The following is a 24,106-nucleotide window of genomic DNA, read 5'->3' on the forward strand; positions in this document are numbered from 1 at the left end:
TTTCTTTACCTAAACCTGTGTGCCCGTGTTGGGTTCAGCTGTGTATCAGGTATTCCATCAATCCAGTACTTCTCCAGGGAAGAGGAGTATTCCAAAAAAGTATTGTAAAAACTGTACTGTTGTTACATTGTTGTCATCTCTGGTGATGTTTTTTGTGGTTTTCTTTTGGTTTTGTTTTTTTGTTTTTGTTTTTAATCATAAATTGTTTGAGAAACAGAATGTTTCGTGTTTCAGAATGAGGGGATTTACTGCAGATTCATTTCCTAAGGAGGGGTATTTGTTGCTGGCTAAGCATGCAACAGAATAACGTAGTAGTAACTGGTAGAAAAATGGTAACAGCAAAGATAAAATAGAGTACAGGGAGAGAAACTAGTAATGAAAATGCATGTTTCCTTAGTTATAACTCTAATAATAAAAATACGTTCCCTTAGTTTTATGTGTCTTTTTAACTTTCAATCTTCTTAGCCACTCAATTCATTCTGAAGGCACAGTATATTTGTAAATCTTTCAATAAGTATCCATCAACAAAAGAAAATCATGTTTTTTTTTTTCTTTCACGTGTGTGCATGGACGTTGATTAGGAAATAATGAAAACAAAACAAATGTATTATCCTCTGTGATAGAGAATAGCAGCTATACTTCTTCCAAGTCTAATATTCTCTCAAGTTATTTAATGTTGTCTTTCCCCAGTATAATTGCCAACCACAGCATGATACACTGCATTTTTTTTGCTAGTTTTTTTTTTCTTTTTTAATGAGTTTTACAAATTCTTCTTATATTTACCTGTAAAATATGATGGTAATAATGGAAAGTTTTCTTGTCCCTAACTCATCCTCAAATTTATTACTAATTCATATTGTATGTGTTCTGCATGGATTAGTAAGCTGTGCAAACGTTTTCCTGTTCTGCAGTTGTATGTCAGTGCATGCCTTGGCGCATGGCTGTGTGTTAAAATGATAGAATGCTAACGTTATGCTTCCTGTGATATCGAGCAGGAAAAAGAGAATTAGTCACTCACTACTTGCTGAACTTGCTGTGAATGCTGTTGACTGTCTCTGGCAACAGAAGTTTGCATTTGCACACAGGTTTGTAGTAGAATTCTTGGCAGATGTAGGGCTTTTAGGGCTTTCACTGAAAAGCAGGGGTCAATGACGACAAACTGTAGAAGCAGAAAAAGGTTATTTTGGCTGAGCATATTCATGATGTCTTCCCTGTTTTTTATTTTGAAATAAAATAGCATAACAGGAATAAAATAGTCACATATACTTGTTTTAGGCATACTTGATCAAATCCACTCTGCTCAAATAGAGCTCAACTCTACTGGACAAAGACCAGAACGGTAACGTGTGAAATCTGCCCTTCCACTCTTTAGGGCTGCTGTACCACATTTTGAAAAAAGAAACAGAAATATTTGTATACCCTGGCACTGGATACTGTGGGGATCTCTGGGATTCTTTGGCCCATCTCTACCCTACCATTATGGTGACAAATCAATTCACAGTTCTGAGCCTTAGGATATACAGAAGTACTTCCATTGCTTACAATTGCTTCCACTTGTCCACATGGCTACATTTTGTTTCTGTTATTTCCATTGTTGGTTTTTTTTTTTTTTTTTTTTTTTTTTTTTCCCCAAGGGAAACGTAAAGGGACTAAGTTAGCATACAGGATTTGTGAAAGTATTATAACAGACTGGAACATGTTAATTTGCAGGTTGTTCCATAAGCAGAAGAATCCAAAGATAGGACTTCTCTTGCTCTGTATGTCACCTTTCCTGTGTACGTTGTCTATTAAAGCTTGATCAAATACTGCAGCTTATTCCTGAGTGGATGGAATTAGTACTATTAATACTATTAGTACTATTTCTCTCCCTTCCTGAACATTCTCTTTTTGTTGTATTTTTGGTTAATTAATATTTTAATTGTTAGTATATGAAACTGACATAGCCTAGTGTTTTGGGGAACACGGAGAAACAGTTCACTCCTTTCTCTTTAGGTAAGCTGTGGAAAGAATGGAGATGTTTAAAACACACAAGTTTTTCTAACTTCAAATATTTTGCTTTAATGAGTTATTGCTCCAGCTCTCTACTGCTGATTCTCCATTGAAACTTAACTGCTGAGAATAATTTCAGAAAAAATCCAATGTGCTTGGTACTGAAGTGAAAGCATCAAAATATCTTATGTAGCATTTCAGCTTTGTGGGAGGTAATCTTCAAGTAAGGGACAGAAGCAAATCAAGGCTCAGTTTGCAACAACTTCTTAATGATTGCATGATTATATTTTTAATTTTTGAAAGGTTTCCTTGATAACTTGAGAAACAGATACAAATTGTTTTTTTGGAGGAGGAATGCACCCTGTTATTAGGTGCAGGAGCATTTCTATATTATTTCTTCTGAAAACATAGTAAGTCCAGAGTGTTAAGTATTTGAAACGAATGTTACAAGGCTTCTTGTACCATCCATTCATCATGCACACAGTAGATCAAAACTCGCATACAGATCTCTGTTTAAAATTATAAGAAATAGTCTTTTTTTTTTTTTTTTTTACTCATTCAGATGAGCTCATTTTCTCTTTCTAAATCATGTCATGTTATTTTTCTTATTCTCATTTTGAAAATTGTAGTCTTTCTTGTATTTAGTTTTATTCCTTATCTGATATCTGTCTGCTGAAGCCATATCTAATGGTTTTATTTCAGTTGTTACATGGTGAGCCAAGTCTTACACTCTACTACAAGAAAATATGAACTTAATGTTTTGGTTTCCTAAAAGTCTTAGAGGTGTTGTTTATTGTGATAGAAGCGTACTGTTGTTGTGAGTCAACAGTAAAATATCAAAACAGTACTGTCATTTTGCTTTATAAACTGAAATTTCTCCTAATTTTCCTTTCCCAGGGAAACTATCGCTTCATGAAACTTTTACTGGCTCGTAGGGGGAACTGGATGCAGAAGGATTTAGAGGGTATGACACCGTTACATTTAACTACACGTCACAAAAGCCCCAAATGTTTAGCTTTGCTGCTAAAGCACATGGCACCTGGAGAAGTGGATACCCAGGACAGAAACAAGGTAAAAAATATTACTTATTTTAGGACAGTGTTTGTAGCGGGTTTAGAAATTGAAGTTGCAAAGAACAGTTGTGTGGAAAAAAGTATTTCAGTACTTTAAGAAAATTTTTCTGATTCTTTGAATTAGCAACAATCAGGGATATTATAGTGATCACCATTAACAATATTAAGATTTTCCCAATGATAATAATGTAATATTTAATTGTAGCTAGTTCACTGACACTTGTGTTCAGAGTACTTAGACTAATAGAGGAATGGAGACTTTGTAAGCATTCAGAAAAAAAGCTGTCTTTCTACAATTTGTAAGTGATCTTGGAACTCATGCAAAAAATGTTCCCATCAGGCACTGATCTACCATTTGATTCAAATGTCAGTGCTCCAATCAAGTACTTGTATCACTTCATGATTAACATACCAATTTGGCAAGACTGGCTTTAGAAAGCATCGTCATACCATCATTTGTATCTCATGTGGTTTGTTTTTATTATATCAAAAGACTGGGCTTTCTAGCAGTTTCATTATGTAAACTCTGAAATCCTTATCTAATTCTATCATCAGGGAAGCAGAATAAGGCATCTGCAGGTTCCCTTTCCAACAAATGAATCTCCTGTCTTCTCCAGACAATAGAGTTGAAGCAGCCTGTGCCCTAGCAATCAGCTGTTTGCCTTCCAGGGTGTTCTAACATGTATCATGGAAACCCTGGCTGTAATTACAGCATTCAGTCTGGAGAGGTCATGCTGATTCCTGACCATGTTAATTAATTAACAAAAGCATCTGGAAACCAGCCAAAACCTCTTAGGGACCTTGCCTTTTGTTCTACAGATTTCCAAAGCAGTATTAAAGCATTGCCAGATTTTCCACAAAACGTAGAGCACTTTTATTCCAGTTCCTGTCATGAGTAGTCAAAGTAGCAAGGATGGAATTCAGGCTCTCTTGGGAACAGAGACCAACAGGTTCAACCCTGGTTGGCACGTAGCTTATTCGTTTCCCTTACTGCAACTGTATGCATCAAGATTCTCAAATTTAATTCATGAAAATGTCAGAGAATAACTGTATTTTACATTTATTTCTGGGTAGGCAACTGGTTGAGAAGTAGATTGTGAGAGAAGCCAGTAAGGGAAAGCTGCTTTGGTTAGTTAGTAGTGAAACCTTTTTAGGCCCATATGCATTTGTCAGCTTTAGCTTTGCTTAAGAAATAGCGTGTGTTAACTTCTTTCAAACTTCTACTGCTAGAAGTTTTTAATTTCAAAATCTGACAGACTGCAATGGATTGAACATGCTATGGTGCTAGGCTATATGTCACTGTATGTGGTGTAAGTTTTCAAACTACTTCTTTCAGCCCCTCTAGTTATGTCTTAGGATGAGCTCTTTTTGAGTGAGTAACTGAGTAAACAAAAATTTTCAATATCATACTATGTTACCATGGTACGAAAATAACAGCCTAAAGCAACAAACACAAAGAATAGGCTCCTTTTGCCTTCTTCCTTTACAGAGGTGTAAAGGCTAGGGTAATAAATTCACGCATTATATCTTACTATTCAAGGATGCTAATTTAGACACAAATGTCTTGCAGCAGTTAATCTCTCCAATTTCAAATCAAAGTGCTATGTAATATTTTGCTGACGTGTGAGGGTAAGGAAAAGAGGGGGAAATTAAATCTTTCTGCTTCTTATAACCCTTATGTATTTGGCAATTGGGAGGTCTGTGTCTGCTCAGTAGATTACGTATTAATATACTAACATTTGCTTTTGTAATGATGAATGTTGATAGCACATGTGAAAAACACTGAGTGTCAGGTATTAGCAATATGAGCATGAATTTACTTGGTGTTTTATTGGACTGCTGATGGTCCATATAGATTAGATTCAGTTGTCCTCAACCTGTGGAATTCTGAGTGATAAAGGACAATGTCAAAACCTCTGTTCAAAACAAATCAGTGTCCAGTGTCAGTATTCTGCGCCATCTTGTTCTAGCAGAAAATAATCTTTTCATATGCTTTTCCATTAATTTCTGTCATTCTGAGAAATATCTGAATCGAAGAAAACCTAACTAATCACTGCGGTTCTGTGTAGTGCAGCTCTGTTATTGAGACCTGCTTCAAGATTATTCTAACCTGGACATGATTGCTTAATACCAAGGTCCAGTATTTTCTCTAGGCCAGAAATTGCTGCACCTGATGACATTACCCTATTGGCTGGCTAAGTGCCATGTATAGTATCCTCTTGCCATAGCCAAAGCATCCTCATACAAAGCAATTAATTTTCCACCAGAAATACTTACATCTCAAGCACAAAAACTTCTCAAAGTGGTTATCATGTAAGATGGTGTGGCTTAGACTCAGGTCAAGCTTTAGCAAAGATCTTTGAGTAGCTAGCTACTCTTAATAGATAGGACTCTTGATCTTTTTAAAAGCCTGTGATTTTGAGTTGTCATTCACCCTAGGTACTGATGTTCCATTTACTGTCAATCCTTTTTACTGAAGTATAACAAAAGATGGCTTGTTTACTGTTGTTTCAAGCTGATTTTATCTGGGATTAATGCCTATTATCTGCATAGAATATTCTCTACCAGACACCAATATTGAGAGGCTGTTGCATACTTGAAAAACACAGGACTCTTATCTTTATCCTACATTAAGTACTTTTTCAATTTAGCGATACTTGTGCAAATCATTTAATGACCTTCCCTCTGTAGTTTCCAGACATCTTGGAATTCAGCTCAGCTCAGAATTCCAAGGTAACTGGGATGGGCTTGTGGCTTATTCACATCATGCGCAGGAACACAAAAAACTGCAACCTTTTCCTGGGGAAAAGAAGACTGGGGGAGGGTGTGGTTAATGTTTACAAATGTCTGAAGGGAGATGGGAAGCAAGTGGATGAGGCCAGGCTCTTCTCAGTGGTGTGTAGCAAAAGGACAAGGAATAATGGCCTAAAACTCGATTGTAGGAAGTTCTGTACAAACATGGAAGAACTTCTTTGTGGTAAGAGTGGCAGAGCACTGAAGCAGGGTGGCCAGAGAGGTTGTGGAATCTCCTATGGAGAAGACCTCTCCAGCGGGGAGCTGCAGAAGTGACTAACAGTTTAGAGCATCTGACAGAAAGGAGAGGCTGAATGAGGTGGGACTGTTTAGACTGAACAATGCAAGGTTCAGGAGAGCTCTTACAGATGTACATAAATAGCTGGTGGGAGGAAGTAAAGAAAATGGAATGAGACCATGCTAAGTGTCAACTGTCAAATTGAAAGAGGCAATGAACACATTTTGATATTCAAGAAATACCAAAGTTGATATTTAAAAGTGGGAAAAGACATGTTTTGTTTTGTTTTTTCCATCATGAGGGAGGTTAAAGGTGGAGCAGGTTGTCCAGAGAGGTTGTGAAGACATTCAGAATCTGATAGGATTGTGTTCTGATGAACCTGTTCTAGCTGGCCATACTTTGCGCAGGAGAGCTGGGCTAGGTTATCTCTAGAGATCCCTTCCAACCTCAGATATTTTTCAACTCTGTGAAAATATAACTAAATCATATTTCAAGTTCTAACAGACTTTGATTTTCATCTTCTATGTATTCTTTACCATATTTGTAAAACGTGATTATTGTGTTCCAGCAAACTGCATTGCATTGGAGTGCCTACTACAATAACCCTGAGCACGTGAAACTTCTCATAAAACATGATTCAAATATTGGAATCCCAGATATTGAAGGAAAAATTCCACTTCACTGGGCAGCAAACAATAAGGATCCTAGTGCAATTCACACAGTGAAATGTATTCTGGTAAGAAAATCTATTGAATACCCTTTTGGTATTTATTACTTTTCTGTGATATAAATATTTATTGTTTCCTTGAAATGTTTCTTATGAGTCCACTGAAAAGTTAAATCATTTTCTGATACCTAGAAGTTAGTAAGAAACTATCTCAGATATTTTTGCCACATTGAAGGATGTTTCTTCCATGTTGTATAAATGAATATCTTTGCTCTAAATCGTGTGTTACGTATATTCTTCTGATCAGTTTCATATGTGTAACTATTCATTTTGAGAGTTTTTAACTTCTCCTACTTAAAATGAACATAACACATTACTCATCTCAATTGCATGGTGAATTCTGTTATGTGTCTTATCATCATTTGGAAGTTTATTTTTTGTTGACTACTGTAATACCAAATTTTGTCTTTTGAGTTAGAATTCTGGGAAATAGTTGATCAGTGATCAGTCAGCTGTTGGTCAGTTCCTTTGAGAGACTTTCCAAATATTTTTTCTGTTCATATCTAATAATTCTTCTTTGATACCATATTTTCTTTCTAATTTTATTTCCTTAGTTGACAGCTGTAATGAGTACATTGAAATCATGCCCTTAGCTTGATTTCAACCTTGATTTTTTGTTCCATGTAAATCTCTAAACTTCACTAACCTGAAAAGATGCAGAAGTCTCAGTTTAATTTTCACTCAATATAACAATCTCTCTACACCTCTGCCTTTCAGAGGTTTTTCAGAACAAGGCACATTGGTTGTAGGCTAACTATGACTTCTGTTTGATTACATTGCAAGCTGAGAAGTTACCCCTGGCATGTGAAAATATGTGGATTCTTACCTAAATCACACTGATAATCTTTGCTGATATGCTTTACAATAAAAATAGTTTTTGAAAAATTCCCAGTGTTTTATTAATGTGATTTCTGTATTACTTGTGCTTATTCAAAATATTTGTAATTTCACTCTAAATTGTTACAAACAAGATTAAACCAATTTTAATTTATATATCCCATCTTATTATTCTGCTACACTAGGAAAATGAGTTTGTTGAAAAGTTGGTATGGATTGCTGGATTAAAATTTAGACTTTCAAACTTTACATGATCAAGAATATGGCGTAGTGGACAACATTGGTGGTAGGTGGGCAGTTGGACTAGTTAATCATTGAGGTCTTTTCCAGCCTTAATGATTCTATGATTCACGTAACACATTGACCCCAGCCAATTATTGTGAGGACCCAGACCCACACATAAACACTCACTTGCTTCTCTCCGATATGGCAGGGAGGAAATAAGAGGAAGGTGTACTAGGAAAATTCAAAAATATGTCATTTCCTAAAGGTGCTTTCAAAGTCTCTGTTTAAGTAATCCAGTGTCCTAACAGTGTCATGATTGTTTTTTTTTTTGTTTGTTTTCTCCTCTGACAGCCAAGATGGCGCATTCTTGTGTCCCTCTAGTGTTTTCCTATGCATTTCTGTATGAACCAAATTGTTCATATTGCGCTGTTATAACTATGTGTGCTTATTGGTGAGCATAAGATATTACAAGTTAAATGAAAAAGCAGTTTAGCTCCCAGAATATGCTGTGAAAGTTGATGCTAAGGAAACGTTATTACTGGATAATCTGATGATCAGATTTGTTTTTAAGTATAAATACCTTTTCTTTTTGTGTGTGTCTGCTTCTGAATTTAACCCAATAGTAAAACTTTGTCATGTCTTAGAACTTGTTTTTCTTACCTATCTTTTTAGATACCTGCTTGGCAGTGTTAGGGCAACAAAACTAAAGCAGAGATTATCTTGCCCTCCTTTCTTAGTTGCTTTTTATCCTATTACCCAGTTCCAAATCTATTGCCCAAGCATTACCTTTGTTTCTCTTACTTCCCCATCCCAAACATCCAGGTTAACTCTGTAGACATTCTAATTCTTTCTGCATGTTGTTTCTAACACATGCATCCATGCAGATAAAGTTTTTATTATTTTGTGTTTTAACTTACATAATGGCATTTCTAAATTCACCAGAAGAGTTTTGTAGTGACGATAGTGCAAAAGATCTGTGAGTCTGATGAAGTCACTGTTGCCCTTCAGTTGTGTTGGCCTTTTTATTTTTGGTCATATCCAGCACAGACTTTGTGCTTTCTTGATAGAGTGCTATAAGCTACGTGCTCTTGCTCAGATAGCGGTCAAATATTGATATGTACTACCACTTAATGTGCATTGGAAGCACTTGTTGCTGTTGAACAAGTTATGAAAAATAACACTGCTGTTGTTTCTGTCATGTTATCTTAAACACTGTGGAAGAATTCCACAAAAATGATTTTTCTTTATCATCCTACTTAGAATTGTTCTATGCTGCTGCACAAAACCTTGTCAAAAGTTAAGCTGCTGGTTTTATTCAGACCACAGTGTGTGATACTGAAAAATACTGTCTTGGTTTTCTGTGCTCTGCCATCTGAATGTGTCCATTTGTTGTCTCCTGTTTTTAAATCCATAAAAGAATGGTCATTCTACCTCATGTTCACACAGTACTTACCCATTGGGATTGTAAGAATAATAATGAAAAGAGCTCAAGTCAATGCTAAATAAGAAAGTTTGGTTTACAGTGGTGGCAAAGAAGCACAATTGATTGCATCTAGTATCAGAATCCATGAAATACAGTGAAAATGGAACCACTTACATTTTACAGAAATTAAACGTGTGAAGTAGAGAGAAATTCTCATCTGGAGGTCCTCTCATGGTCAACTTCCTTTTCCACCTTTCCAGATTCAGCAGTGCTTGGTTACATGAAAAACCTTGGGAAGATTTAAGGAGAAAAGAACAGGATATAGTTCCATTAATATGATGGAAGCAACTGCTTAGTTCTCTGTCTCTGTTTTGTATCTCTTCTCTTTGTTTATTCTTCATGGTAAGAGACATGACATTTATTTATACAACACTTTCCATTGTTGCCTGCAATTCCATTGTTCTAATTGCTACGGAAAAAAATGTGTAGCTTCTGTTTCTTCTGTGTACTGTGCTTAAAATATTAATGATGTATGACAGTTCAGTTATAGCTGGTTCTACAGCAGAAGCACTTACAGTACAAAGAAATTATGCTCTTCAGCGTGGGCAAGAGGTTCCCTACAAAGTTTTAGCCAAGTAGCCAAAAATTTGAAAACATGAGTACTTCTAAACTAGAATGTAAACAGTGACTTTATCATTAAGAGATTCTATTTTCATTTGAAAAAGTGATGCTATGGACCATTGGATATGTTTGTAAAATATCAGTCACTTTCAGCCAAGAGGATTCATTTATTTGTCCTTTTGCTTTGGAAGGTTCAAAATTAAGCTTTCTAGTTTATGTCAATAAATAACAGGTAAAGAGAAGAATAATTCTTACCTCTTGCCTGTTTTGTTCAGACAGATTTTCTTCTGGTGCAGGTTAGGTCTTGGGCATATCATTTGATTCTAGTGATTCTTAAAAGTGATTCTCAAATATCATTTCTGATTTTCCAGCAGTGGGTTCTACACTCCCTCTGCTGAGCAGTTTAAGTAGACGGAAATGAAGCCTAGTGACAGCTTGCTTCTGAGCACTACTAAAGCTAGGGAAGAGCATTCCACTGTAATGACTCAGAAAAATGCAGTTGAATGCTTATTAGAATAAGTGATATTCATGCTTTGATTACTGTGTTTTTTCCATGTAACAACTTCGAGTTTATTTTTAATTAGAGATTCATATTTATCAACTTCTGTGTTTTTAATAGATCATCTGTTATTGTGCTAGCAGCTAGATATAGTAATGAATGACAATATGTTTCAAGTAGCATAATTTTTTTGGTCTAGTAAACCATGGCTAATACTACTGATATAAAAATGGCATCCAGTATTCTAGGTGTGTAAGATGGAGAGCACAAATATCAGTTAAATATAATATAGAAAATATATGATGTTTCACTTCAGAAAATTAAGTATTAGGAAGTCTAAATTGACGTTTTCAAAAAACTAAGATGCAAAGAACCAGGGCACTGCAGATGAAATTCCTTCTGCAGTATTAATGTAGCCAGATGGCACTTAAGAAATATGATTGAATTTATTTTTATCTATTAAATAGAAAATATAGAATGTACAGCCTTGTAGATTAATATTGTGGTAGAAATCATATCCTGACTTTCTGCTGCTTGATTTAATGTTCTCAGAGTTTGGTGTTAGTTTTGTGTAATGCTTACTGCGTTTCAAATAATGCAAATACAAGTAATTTTACGATGTAGCTGTGTACCTCATAAAGTCTATAGGAAAAATTTCAATTATTTTAAAGAGAAAGGGATCAGGAACTTACTTTGTTTTGTTAACAAGCTGCTGATCACAATCTCTCCCTCCTTTTCCATATATTGTGGAATATAGTGTGGCACATTATTTTCAGGATGATCATTTTTCTTGGTTGTCATGGTTCAAAACCCATTCTACTGTTAGAAGTCATTATAGTGTAAAAATCTCACGACTCTCTTTCTTTTTTGCACAAGATTTGCACATGCCTTCAGTGCATTGTTTTGAATCATTGGAAATAGAACAGCAGATATAGACCCTGTAGTTTATTTAAGCTCTTATTTTGACATCTTTCTTCTAGATGTTTGGTGCCCTGCATCTTGAATTTCTGTTGATTGGCTTACTGCTTTCTCTTGAGCTACTGCTTTCTTTTCTGGAAGATGAAGTTTGGAGTTATTTTTTTGTGGGGCTTTATTTATCATTTGGAGATCTCTTTCACCATTTGGAGATCTCTGCAGCACTGAAATAATGATAATTTGAATCTGCTCTTTTGTCTGAGAAAGAAATTCATGAAGAGCGATCTGTGTAGAAAAAAAGCTGATGGAAAGGAATCATCGTACTATAAATCTATATACCATGGGGGCTTATGTGAAAGAAATGTAGCATATTTTTTAATAAAATGTGATGAAAGTTGTCAGTATATCTATTAATTGCTATGTTACATACTCCAATAAATAATCATAGTACTTTTAAAGATTTTATGTTTGAAATTAAACTCGTTACAAGTAGATATGTTTGTTTGAAGTTCTCTCTTATCCTGTCAGCTTGACATTTCTGGAGGAAATACTCTGATAGTCACATGGTTTTAAAATGCTAGGAAAAGTAATATAATGAAAGCTATAAGACTAATTTGTGCTAAAAGGAGAGTATCATAGGAGAAGAGTATGTTGACAGGTATGTTGTGTTCGATTTAGAAAATTAAGTTAAGAACATGTAGTTATTTTCACAGGAGTCTGAGATAATCTTTTGAGGATCTATGTAAAAAGTCACTTGCGTTACAGATTGACAAAACCATAGTTTGTAAAGTTATATTCCACTGAACAAGGACAGTTTATTTCTGTGAGACTCCAGAAATGTCTGTGAAGAGCGTACAGTTATTCTCTTTGCCTCGAGTACTTTTTGAATTTTGTATTTTTATGTTTTCTTAAAGGAAGCTGCACCTACAGAATCTCTGCTTAACTGGCAAGACTATGAAGGGCGAACTCCACTTCATTTTGCTGTTGCTGATGGGAATGTGGCAGTTGTTGATGTCCTGACCTCCTACGCAGGCTGCAATGTGACATCATATGACAACTTGTTTCGAACTCCTCTTCACTGGGCTGCCTTACTTGGTAAACTGGACAATGCCAAAGTCATTTAATAATTCATTGACTGCAGTATTTAATCTCTGTATCTGTTTTTTATTTAATTCCGGCATTTTATTATAATCTCTCAGAACAATAATACTCAGCTTCTGCTAGACCAGTACTAGAATTTTGTGTATAGAGCGTTATTTCAGCCTTAGATTCTCCAAAGCACTGTAAAATACATTATTTCAGCAAGCTGTGTATACTCATGATATAAGAGAAGCTAGAGTATGTGAGATGTTCTTGCATGTAGCTTTGTTCATAGGTTTAGAAAAGAAATTTCTCTGGAAAATAGTACTGAACAAAACCTGCTGCTCTAGAGCAGTAGTCTCTGAAGAGGAATGTGTGCCCAAGACAATGTGTTGAAACGCATGAAGAAAACAGCCAAACTTACATTTCTTTTTTATCTTAAAAAAGGTAGGAATTACACTTTACACTGTCTTCATGTCAGGACAGTCACGTACAGTTCAAAAGATGCCCTGAGGGTAGTGTTGCTGTTCCACAATGCTGAGAGGCTGATTGTCATACAATTACTCATTCATTTGCTTTCAGCACTTTGCAATGTATTGTGGTTTCTGTGTACCCAGTGAAGTTGGTTAACAGGTTGTATTATCTAGTTTTTACCAAATAACCCCTCACAATCAGACAAGTGATTTAAAAAGATTCCTGAAAAGTAACTGCAGATCAAAGATAATGGTGATAGTGTCAATACAAGCAAACAACAAGAACATGGCAGAGCTTGTGCATCTCCTACTGCTAGTACTCTTTATTAGCCACGTTATGAGGAAAAACAAAAATAATCATATGTGACTAAAAGTTGGCTCCAAAACTTAGAAATAATAATTAAGACTATTTGAAGTATGGATTGACATTATTGTTAACAATGATCTTGCCCTGAATGCAAAAAAGAAATTAGCTAATAGTCATAGGAAGCTATGGTGATTAACAAGACATTCAAAAGCTAAGCAACAAGAACATGAAAATAAACCTGTACAATTTTTTCAACGGTGTTTCAAGTCATATGATAATCCACATACATAGTGCTTTACAAAATTTCACTAAACTTTACAAGAAAAATGCAAAGAATTAGGGAAGCACTCATTCTTCCTGCCTATGGTAAAAATGGCTGAAATAATGCTTGGAAAACAGTATGGCATCAAACTGGAGTGCATTTCTTTGTCAACAAATGCTGTAAGAATACGTTGCTGAGGTTTTGAAGAAACTGATATTAGAGTAAGGTACACAGTGTGGGAGGCTTGCAGTACAGTTGAATGAAATTACAGATGTTTCTGTCTCAGCTTATGGTATTTGCTAGATTCTGTTTCAGTAATGAAATTGACAGAGAGCTAATGTTTTTGTGAGCCACTAGAGGGAAGATGTACTGGAAAAGATGTATTTTCAACAGTAAATGATTTGATAAAAGCAGTGCTTATGGAAGAACTCTGTAATTACTTATAGTGGGGCTTTTTTGACTGGAATAAAAATTGATTTCAGGGTATAGTTGCACAGCTAGTATCACACATGAAATTCATTCACTGTATCATTTGTATACGTGCTGTAGTGGCAAAGAATTAGAAATCTGAAATGCACGAAGTACTGCAGAGTAACTCATCCATGCATTTAGTTTTATAAAAACAAGACCTCCAAATGGTAAGAATGCTCTAAAATGCTTTCTGATGAGGTGGGAAGTGGCCTTGAAGTTATTTTGGTTTTCTTCTCACAGAGTGCATAAGAGGCTTGTTGAACTATGATTTGCCAGTACGAATAACCCATTTATTGTGCCTAATGACTTAGAATTCTGATTTATCATATCAGCCTTTTCTCCTTCAATGAGATATTAAAAATCTTGAGTGGTAAAATAAATAAATAAATAAATCAGTGGATAATCTCATCAGCCTTTGCAAAAATTCTGGGGTTAAAATTACAAGATCCGCTGATTCTTGCTGAGACTGCATGCTCATTCCCGTTACTAACTCCTCGATTCTAGAGATTGTGTTTTCTTTCTTTGCATTACAATTCAGTTGTTCAAAGACAATTTTTTGTTACACAATATACAATGAAATTGGAAGAGCGCAGCTGAAGACCTCAGGAGAAAAAGTTAAATAGCTTGTCTTTAAACAGGCTTAGTAAAGGGAGAAATATTGGTGTTTCATGTTATCGTAGAAAAAAATCAAGTTGGAAGAGGTCTCAGAGCATCAAATCCAACCATCTGCTGTAGGAACTGTCAACTATGAAGTCAGACCAGATTGCCGAGGATATACGTAGGGCAAGTACTGAAAGCCTTTGATGATAGAGATTGCAAGAGTCTCCTTGGACAAGCTGTTCCATTGCTTGACTGTCATCAGGTGTAAAAAATCTCTCAGCCTTTCTGCACATGGTGCTGTTCCAGCCCTTTTCCCATCTTGATGGCCCTCTGATGAACGCACTCCAGTTTAAAAGCTCATTTCTTGTACTGGGAAGCTCAAAAATAGGCATAGTATTATGAATATCTTTGTGATTCTCTTGCTGGATTCAGGCTAATTTGTCAATGTCTTTCCTGGGTCAGCAGGCCAAAACTTCCAGATACAAGTACTCAGTAGAGGGCAGCAATCAACTCTCAACATGCTGGCTGTGTTCTCATTAACAGCCCAGTTGTGATTGTCCTAACCATTCACTGGGGCTGACTGCTGTTCAGCTTGTCCACCAGGACCCCCAAATCCATTTCTGCCAAGGTCCTTTTTATCTAGTTGCTTCCCAGACTTGTATCACTGGCTGCATTATTATATTTCTTCAACATGAGAACAACATTCAACAACATTCAACGTGCTGTTGTAATGAAAAACAGATGAAAAGATCAGGTTTGACTTTGCAGGAAATCTTGCTCAATTCTTTAACTGGATGCAAAATCACTTTCTTGAGACAGTAAAGGAAGCATTACTGCAGAGGCAAAAAGTAATTGCAAATATTACCTCTAGCTCTTCCCCAAAAAATCCAGTTTGTTTTTTTTCCCTGTTTTGTGCTATTGCTGGCTCTCACATAAAGTTTTATTTTTCCTGTTTAGATTACCAGCCTGACACTCAGATACTCTGTAAATTACGACATTGCATATGTGAATTCTGTGCTGTTTGGTTTTACAGTTTACAAAACCATACGTTTGCAAAACAGCTAAAAATAGATATAAATAAAAGAAATGATATAGATATGAATAGATGAACTAATGAAAGTAAAATGCATAAAAAGATAGGCACAAAAATAATATCAGTTGAAAAACTGACTTCCTAGTTTCCATTCTTCTCAGTAGAAGAAGAAAAAATAGATTGTCTGCTAGATAAAAAGAAATAATCCAAGCACTCTCACTCATTTTAACAAACTTCTCCCTATGACCCTTTGGGATGCAACAGACAAAGAATGTCAATAAAAGAATCAAATTGCTCACTGGAGCAAGTTACTTTGCAGCTTCCGTGACAATATATACATAGTTTGATTATGGGTTTTGCTTTTTGGTTTATTGTTTTTATTGCTTTTTTATTTTTTCTTTTTTTTTTTCTAAGGATGTTCTCAAATTTGCATTTGGATTCAAGTTGATATATTGAATTTTCTCAGGGAAATTGTGAAACACTGTAAGTGTCCTTGGGTTGGTCTCCCAAAGAAACAATCATTATTACTTGTTTCTGTCCAAGAAGCGAAATTTATTGTGTTTTGAAATTGATTGCATTTGAGAGGTTTTGTCTGTTGGAAAAACAGATTGTTTAATCAATGTGGGATAAAGGGGTAGGATGTGCCAAGACCACCAGGGTACTTTGTGAACTTCATGAGGTCTCTAGGTGGCATATGTCCGTGGGGAATTTCTCACTGATAAATCTTGATTAATTTTTAGCATTCTTTTTAAGGTGGATACAGAATTACTAATACAGATCTCAAAGAGTCTAGGATGTTATTAACTGATCTTAATAATAGGATTTTTTAGATAGTGCAGGGTCACAGCTGCAACAACTACTCTGTAAAAGGTGGTGGGTTGCTCATGACTGGTTCGCATGGCACTGCTGCTCCGGTTACTTTTGTCAGGGTACATGCAAGTGTCAGCTAAGTTACAGCTCTTCTAAATAAAAAATATTACAGAAATGATAGTTCTCGACTTCAAGAATTGAGTTATGATGTTTATCCATATTGTATGAGTTTGTTTACTATTGCACCAAGCACAATTTTTTTTTCAATTCCCTCAAGTCTTTCTTCTTACAGGTAGTTTAGGTAGACCTCCTGTGCAGATACTGATTTCAGTTGCCCTTTTTCTATTTGTGTCCTAAAAGTTCAGACAACTTTTTTTCTTCATTCAGTAGTACTGTTGTGGTTTTACTGCTGAGAATGCATTCAGAACCAACTTCTTTCAGTGCTCCCGTTTCAGTTCAATTCTTAGAGTATTGAGATGGGGAGAACATCACAGTATATTTCTTTTTAGTGTTTTTCTGGTAGGAAGGGACAGTGTTTTCACTCGTCTTAATTACTCAGGGGAAGAACTTTTCTGTATGCCCTAACGCTATTGGTTCCACATCTTTTGGAAAAATACAAGTTCCTGAATAGCTTTTCATCCTTTTTCACTGAGTTGACCATTTTCTCTCATTTCTTCTACTTCTGTACGTATGTAATCTGAAAATGGCATTCCACAAAAGATTTTACATATTAGATTTTTAAATGCTACATACTACATTTGTTACATAGCTACATTCTCTTACTGTCAGTGTTCTCATTACATAGCCTACTGCTAATAGAAAGCTTTACCTTTTTCCTTTATTCTAATTTATGTCAACTGTGGAAAAGTAACAACCTGCAAAATAGACTATTTTGCTCTCACACAAGACTGAGAGTTGGAATATTTTTATGTGATTTATGCCTTATAGTATTGTATTTAAAATATTAAATTATTGATTTATTCTCTGAATGGATTATATGACTGAAAGAACATGTAAGAAAGGATCACTTGATGTTAATGTTTTTGTACTCCATTGTCTTGCATTTTTTTCTGTCTGTGAAGTGGGTATAAAATTCAACCATGCTCCCCAAATTTTTTCAGTTTTAAACTGTGGGCATTCAAATTTGTCTTAATGGAAGGAATTATGTGTATGAGTCTGTTGTTTATTGCAGATATGGCAGCTAGCAGCAGTCTATGCTCTAGATTCTGCTATAGACCTTCACTTGAAATTTTGTTGGAATAAAACCTGAATTAGGAATACACACTTGGATTATGGTCAAATAGTATCAGTCTTTACTGACTGTTCTACTTCTGATTGCCTGTCATTCAGACACAGCATCTTAGCTTAGTTATCTGAGCTTTCTCTGCATTTATTCACCTAATTCAGTATAAACTTAATATTGCAGATTTCTGACCAGCTGCTGCTGGTTCCTTTTTTTAAGGAAGTGCTCTAATGCTTTGCTTTAAAAGAACAAAATATTTGTCACATGTTCCTATCTGTTTGTCATTCTGATTTACAGGTGCTTCTCAGAAATGAGGATGCAAAATGTGGAACTGGAACATTGTCAGGAAGAAGGTGCACGCCATGCTTAACAGTTCAAATATCTAGACATATGATTCTCTCTTAATTTTAGACCATTGTGGCTACAATACGAACACTGTTTATTAAAGTCTGTTCATTTTCTATTTTTTAATAGAGAAGTGTTTAGGGCTTAATAAATTCATGTTATTTTTGCATTTTCTCAGGTCATGCTCAGATTGTCCATCTCTTGTTAGAAAGAAATAAGGTTGGAACTATCCCTTCTGATAGCCAAGGTGCAACACCTCTGCATTATGCTGCACAGAGCAACTTTGCTGTAAGTATCACACACCCAAAATGGAAAGAAAATGTATTTTGATGAAATATCTACAATATAATAACGTGAGTTGGTTTTTGACAAGTCGTATAAACAGTGTCAGCACAGGTTTAACTTGGACTTTTCCTAGTAATGTGATATAAATGTTGTTAATTTCAAATTATTATATATAAATTTAAAAAGTAAATTGCTTTACAAAGACTTTTTGCATATTTTTGCATCAGAGCACCCAATAATCACTTATATACTTTAATGGAATGGGAATGACATCCACTATTTTGCAGTACTTTTGCTTTTTAAGATTGTTCTTAGCAAAATCCAAACAGCCAAATTCTCATATTTTTGGTAGAAAATGTGGTTTTTGTCCAGAGCCTAAGCCTTTCTATGATGTGGTAGAGTTAAGTCAAAGAAGCTAGGAGTTTTAATATTTTCTGGCTGTAGGTACTGTAGAGTAGTTCTCAGCCACTGGAACTTAAGAAGACTTCTTTTGTGCTGCTCTGTTTCTCGTAGTGGAATTATGCCGTGCACAGTTAGAGCTCCAATATAAGTTTTCTTCAGTTGTATTATTCACATTCTCTTGTTACAAAAAGGATTATCTGGTGTCCAATTAATGTACTTATGTAGTAATGCAGCTTATATTGTACCATTTCCTTAACAGGGGTACTGATTTGGATCTTTCTTGCCTTCTGGCCTGTTAATTTTCAGAAAATTTTAGCATCTTGGAGAATCATTCCCCTTATGGGTACTACTGGGTACTACTTCAAAAGACAACTGATCGGTGTGTACTGATAGCACAGCTCTCTGTGCAAAAGGGCCTTCCCTGTGAAACTAGGGGAGGTTTTTTTTTGTTGTTTATTTTTGTTTGAAGATGGTCTTAGTAGAAACCTGCAGAGCTTTTTGTTTGTTTAAAATTCAGACCTTATTGGAGCACATCTGTTGTGTGCGTTTTTACAGAATGTTTTATTGATGCTGATTACTGTCCATTATTAAAATGTGGTATGTAGAATTTGTGTCGGACTCACATGCCTGAAATATTTATCTTGTGAAAGCCTTTCTTTCAAGTCTGAGTCAGACTCTCAAACTGGGAATGATGTGTGGGAAACATAACGATAATCCAGTGATTATCCTCTTCTGCTTTTATCTTTTTTTTTTTTTTCTGTATTGGTACATTCTTTATGAAATAATGTTTCCTACTGGCTTTCTTTTTCTGCGTTTGATTTAGTTGTATGAAACATTTTCATTATGTTGGTCCCTTTTGATCCCATCAACCAGCCAAACTATGACATCTTTAGGTTTTAGGGGGAAGCAAAGGAGGTGCTGGAATCAGATATTCTTTTGTAATCTTGTGTGCTTACAATGAATTTACTGTTTTGCATCTTAGATGAAGAACAAAACAGGGGAGTCTCACTCCAAGTCTACAGGCCTCTTTGAGCTGATGATGTGATCCCAGAACTGTTGCTTATGCATGCCTAAATTATGCCTGGAGCTTCTCTTTTTTTTTCTTTTTTCTTTTTTTTTTTTTTTTAAACCACTATGTTTTTTTCTGAGCATCAATATTTGCTGTATTTTTTCTACTAGATAAAAATTCTAGACTAGCTCCCACCACTGCTTTCCATATACAAAGTCAAACAATTGAAAAGAGTGTTGTTTTGGTGATAGCATCCATATGTTTATGGTTTCAGAGCCACATTAGTGTTCTGTTCAGACTGCCCAAGTTTATAGAGGCACGGTTTGTTTCTCAGTTAAAATGAAATGTTTCTTTGTCCAAAAGAAGATTTGATCTTTTTTGCTTATTGTACATTTTTTGGTAACTCTGTCTTTTACTGACTTCAATATCTTGATCTGTGTCCTCTTTTTCCTCAGGTTATGTACACACTCTAATATGACCTCTTTGTTTTTTTGGAGACCAGAGAAACTTAGCTGTCAGTTCGTCTAGGTGAAGCATTTTCAAGACTGACTTATTCTCACTTATTGTATAAGGAATAGCTCTAGAAGAAGGGTTTCTTAGTGTAAGACCCAAACAGGTTGCCCAAAGGTTAGGTGGTCTGTGTAAATCCCACAGAAGGTCCAAACATTGTTTTTTAAATTTCTGAAATCCATGTATGAAGGCAGGTGCTTTAATTGTATTGATCTTGTGTGCAGAATGCAGAACTAAATTTTCTTCTTTGTTTTGAATTTTTATGGAGATGTCCACAGTAATATGTATTTTGTTTTCACATACTTGTGTAGATTGACCTGGTAAGTGAATATGGATACCTATGTCTTATTTTTTGAACATATTGTTGATAGCAGAGGATGGAAGGATCCAGGTTTACTTATCTTCTTTGCTCTTGTTTTACAGCTTTGCTGATTTTTATTTTGCTTTCTTCACATTTTTAAAATACATGTGATTTTTTTTCATGTCAAAATGCATGTAAAATCAAAGTGATTGGATACTTCTATTTTCTAATTTCTTAATGACCTGTTTCTTATTTCATTCCATTTTAGTTTTCAAGCTGTGTTAAATTCAGTTTGGAAAAGAACACTTACAGCAGCATGGGATTTCTTCCACTTTTTTTTCCCCTTTAGAAATTACAGGAAAAGAAAAAAAGAAAAAAAGAAAGTGTAGCTAAAAGAAAGGTAGATTTGCTGAAATATAAAAATAAAATTACTTATTTCTATTTGTAAGATGTGCGCCTTGGTATTGAAAAGGTCCAGCCTTTTCATTTTGCAGGGTTTCAAGCTGTGCAGGGTTCTGGTAGTGTGCTGAGCTGTTGGTCTCATGAGTAACCATTTGTGTTTCAGGTGTGATGGTGGTCAGTTAAAAAAGCTATAAACCTGTGCTGTTTTTTTTGTGTGAAAGGTTTAATGCTTACTTTCCTCATTATTTCTGCCTGAGCCCTTTGATTGTAAACTGAGAGTTCAGGTATGAACCCAAATTCGCAAAGCTGTTAGGATCTTAGATCACTTTAACATAAAATGAAGGAGAAATTACTTATTTATTTATTTATAGGGATGAAATCATAAATAGTAATTGAAAAAGAAAGGAAAAGAAAAGAAAGGGAAGGGAAGCAAAGGGAAGGGAAATGAAGGGAAGGGAAGGACTGGCCAGTTGGGCATAAATGATTCTTGAGTAAATGTTTCAGCCAAGACTTTATTGTAGACAAAGACTCTTATCCTACCAGAGCTCTTTTGAGATCACATGAGGGAAGGGTTGAAGTAGCACTAATGCTAAAATACAAAAAATGAAATAAAATAGTAAAACTCACTTTTCAGTTTTTATTAGTTAGCTTATCTGTGACTATTAATAGATGTGTGCCAGCTGTTACATATACAACACTTGTGAGCCATTAGATAAGAAAAACCTTTCCCTGGTTTTTCTTACAGCAGTGATTTCCTCCTTCCCTTTCTTGTACAGTGTGGCTTCTTCAGAATTTATCAGAAGGTGAAGTGAGTGAACTTGTTTGCTGAGAGCTTAACACAAACATGACATTTGAAGAAATAATTCTTCAAATCAAGCTCTTTTAAGACTTCAGTTGTGATAATTATAGTAGAAAGCATAGACTCAAGTGTAAAGAATTTATTTATTTTACTTACAGTGTTTCAGTAATTGTTAACCTGATGATATCTTTAAATATTAGGAAATGTATTTGTTTTTTTTAAAGTTCTGTTTTGATTTGTTGGGCTTTTTTGAATGGTTAAGAGTGGCAAACTAAAATATTTACTTCTGCAGTCATGTTCAGATTTAAATAAAAAAATTGTAGCAGGAAAAGTATTTTGAAGAAAAAGTATTTTAGAATCATGGTATTATTACAGTAATATCTTGATAAGCCAATAATATTTTTCCCATTTCCCATTACTTTCTTCACAGCAACTGCAGTGTCTTTCACTTCCTTATGATGAACACATGATATTTGACACTAAAAAGAAAATAGATATATGATAGCAGTTAGGGATGTGGCTATGAATGCTGAAGAGGAAAAGGGCATAGCAGCAGAAAATACAGTCCTCCTGTTGAGCAGATACTTTTATGTAAACATAAAAAGGAAAAATGAAAGCTTTTATTTGTTTCATAGACAGCCGGATGAGACAACATTGTTTCTTGTTGTCACAGATTTCTTACAGTATTAATTCCAACAGTATGTCTTTTCAGGAAACAGTTGAAGTATTTTTGAAACATCCTTCTGTAAAAGATGACTCAGATCTTGAGGGAAGAACGTCCTTCATGTGGGCAGCTGGGAAAGGCAGTGATAACGTCATTAGGACTATGCTGGATTTGAAACTGGATATCGATATCAATATGACAGACAAATATGCTGGGACAGGTAAGATACTTTTCAATGAAAAGCCATTGAATGATTCCAGTTAGTGTGATTTTCACCAAATAAAACATGCTGGTAGCTTCTGTATTGATCTTTTCCTAGGGATGTTGCAGTGATGGTATATTCCAAACAAGAAGATAAAATGTTTAAGAGTTTTTCACTTTTCTCACATATGGCTTCTATTATAATTTCAATTATATGAAATGGGAAATAAGTGCAATGTCAGAGTTTTCTGGTTCAGCATTTGAAAAATAGTTTTCACTTGCTTTAATTATAAGGGTCTTTTACATCATCAATTTCAGTTCCTGTAAAATTCTGTTTATAAATCTGAGTTCTTTCCTTACAAATGAACACACCTCAAATTAGTCTTTTCACATTATGACAGTTTTCTAAGTTGTGAGTTAAAAGAAAAAAAATACTGTGACAATAAAAAAAAGTCTAAGATCTCTGTCTTTCTGTCTGATGGTTCTGTGGACTACACACTCAACCATTTTAGCGTTGTTTCATCTTTTATTAGTGCCACTTGTATTTGCTGCTTTGTGATAGGTCCCTTATAAATGCCTTTCAGTATTTCAGATCTTAAGTGCAGTAATGTTGCAGACGGTGTGCAGACCTCCTTATAAGGGAGTTGTTCTTTGCTAACAGTACTTGGAGACTTTCTGAAATTATTCAGGTGTGGTTTTCATGGTTGAATAACTCAGGTGGCTTTTATCTACCAGGGTTACACCTAGCAGTAATGCCTGATCACTTTCCAATCCTGATCTTGTTGTAGGACTTGAAGGCAGTTAATGGATGTTCCATTTGTACTTGAAGCTGCCACTGTATAGAGCACACTGTCTTAAAGTTCAGAGCTATGCTGTTCTTCACTTGCTATCAAACAGTCTGAATTTTACCACTATGCAAATGTGTGCAGCAGGGAGAGCTTTATCACAGCGAGCTGTGAACTTCAAAGGAAGCCCACCAGTAAATCACTTTCTAATTGCAGACCTGATTTTTTTTCTGAAGATTTGTAATCCTTCCTAGGTTTTGGTGGGGGAAGAGTAGCATTGTAATCTAACAGGAAACCATGGAGTAATAGAAAATAGTGTACATGGCTGTGCCCAGGCTGCAGTTGCTGAGGAGAGTTCAAGTTTGTGTTTTGCTGACTTTTGTGCTGAACTCAGTTAAGCTCAGTCATATTGTTGCATTAACGTAGCTTTTTGCATTTACTTAAAAAGAGCAAGTTCTTCATTCAGCTCAAGACTCTGCTTATTGTGTAGGAGAATGACACCAAGGGAAAGGAATTTCCCTGTTCGCAGAGATCAGCGCTGCAGGAGCATTACAGGGGCAGCTTTATAGCTCTGCCGTCACTGCATACAATGGTGAGGGCCCTGTCTGTCCGACCAACAAAGGTCCCATTGTGAGCAGCTGGCCGGGGAATCTCTTCAGTCACTGTGACTCCATCACAGAAAATTTGGCTTACAAGAAAATACTGAGCACAAAGTGCGAAACGAGATGCCTGCGTCAGAATGAGTGATAGAGGGGAAGAAGCGGCCAAGCTGACACAGCAGCTC

At 35.4% G+C, this 24,106-nt stretch overlaps 1 protein-coding gene across 5 annotated transcripts in view; it reads left to right on the forward strand.

Annotated features, from left to right (window-relative positions):
- Positions 1-24,106, forward strand: part of INVS (inversin) — an 83,803-nt gene that overhangs the window by 29,295 nt on the left and 30,402 nt on the right. For 4 of the 5 annotated variants that reach the window (XM_048940359.1, XM_048940360.1, XM_048940362.1 and 1 more), the window contains 5 exons: positions 2,887-3,060; positions 6,662-6,829; positions 12,255-12,435; positions 18,143-18,252; positions 22,385-22,556. In XM_048940359.1, the coding sequence (XP_048796316.1) occupies positions 2,887-3,060; positions 6,662-6,829; positions 12,255-12,435; positions 18,143-18,252; positions 22,385-22,556 (805 nt within the window). Of the gene's footprint in view, positions 1-2,886; positions 3,061-6,661; positions 6,830-9,565; positions 9,708-12,254; positions 12,436-18,142; positions 18,253-22,384; positions 22,557-24,106 lie in introns of those variants that run through there. The other variant, XM_048940363.1, reaches the window with a different exon arrangement.

The sequence above is a fragment of the Lagopus muta genome, chromosome 3, assembly GCF_023343835.1.
Source record: "Lagopus muta isolate bLagMut1 chromosome 3, bLagMut1 primary, whole genome shotgun sequence".
Taxonomy (NCBI): Eukaryota; Metazoa; Chordata; class Aves; order Galliformes; family Phasianidae; genus Lagopus; species Lagopus muta.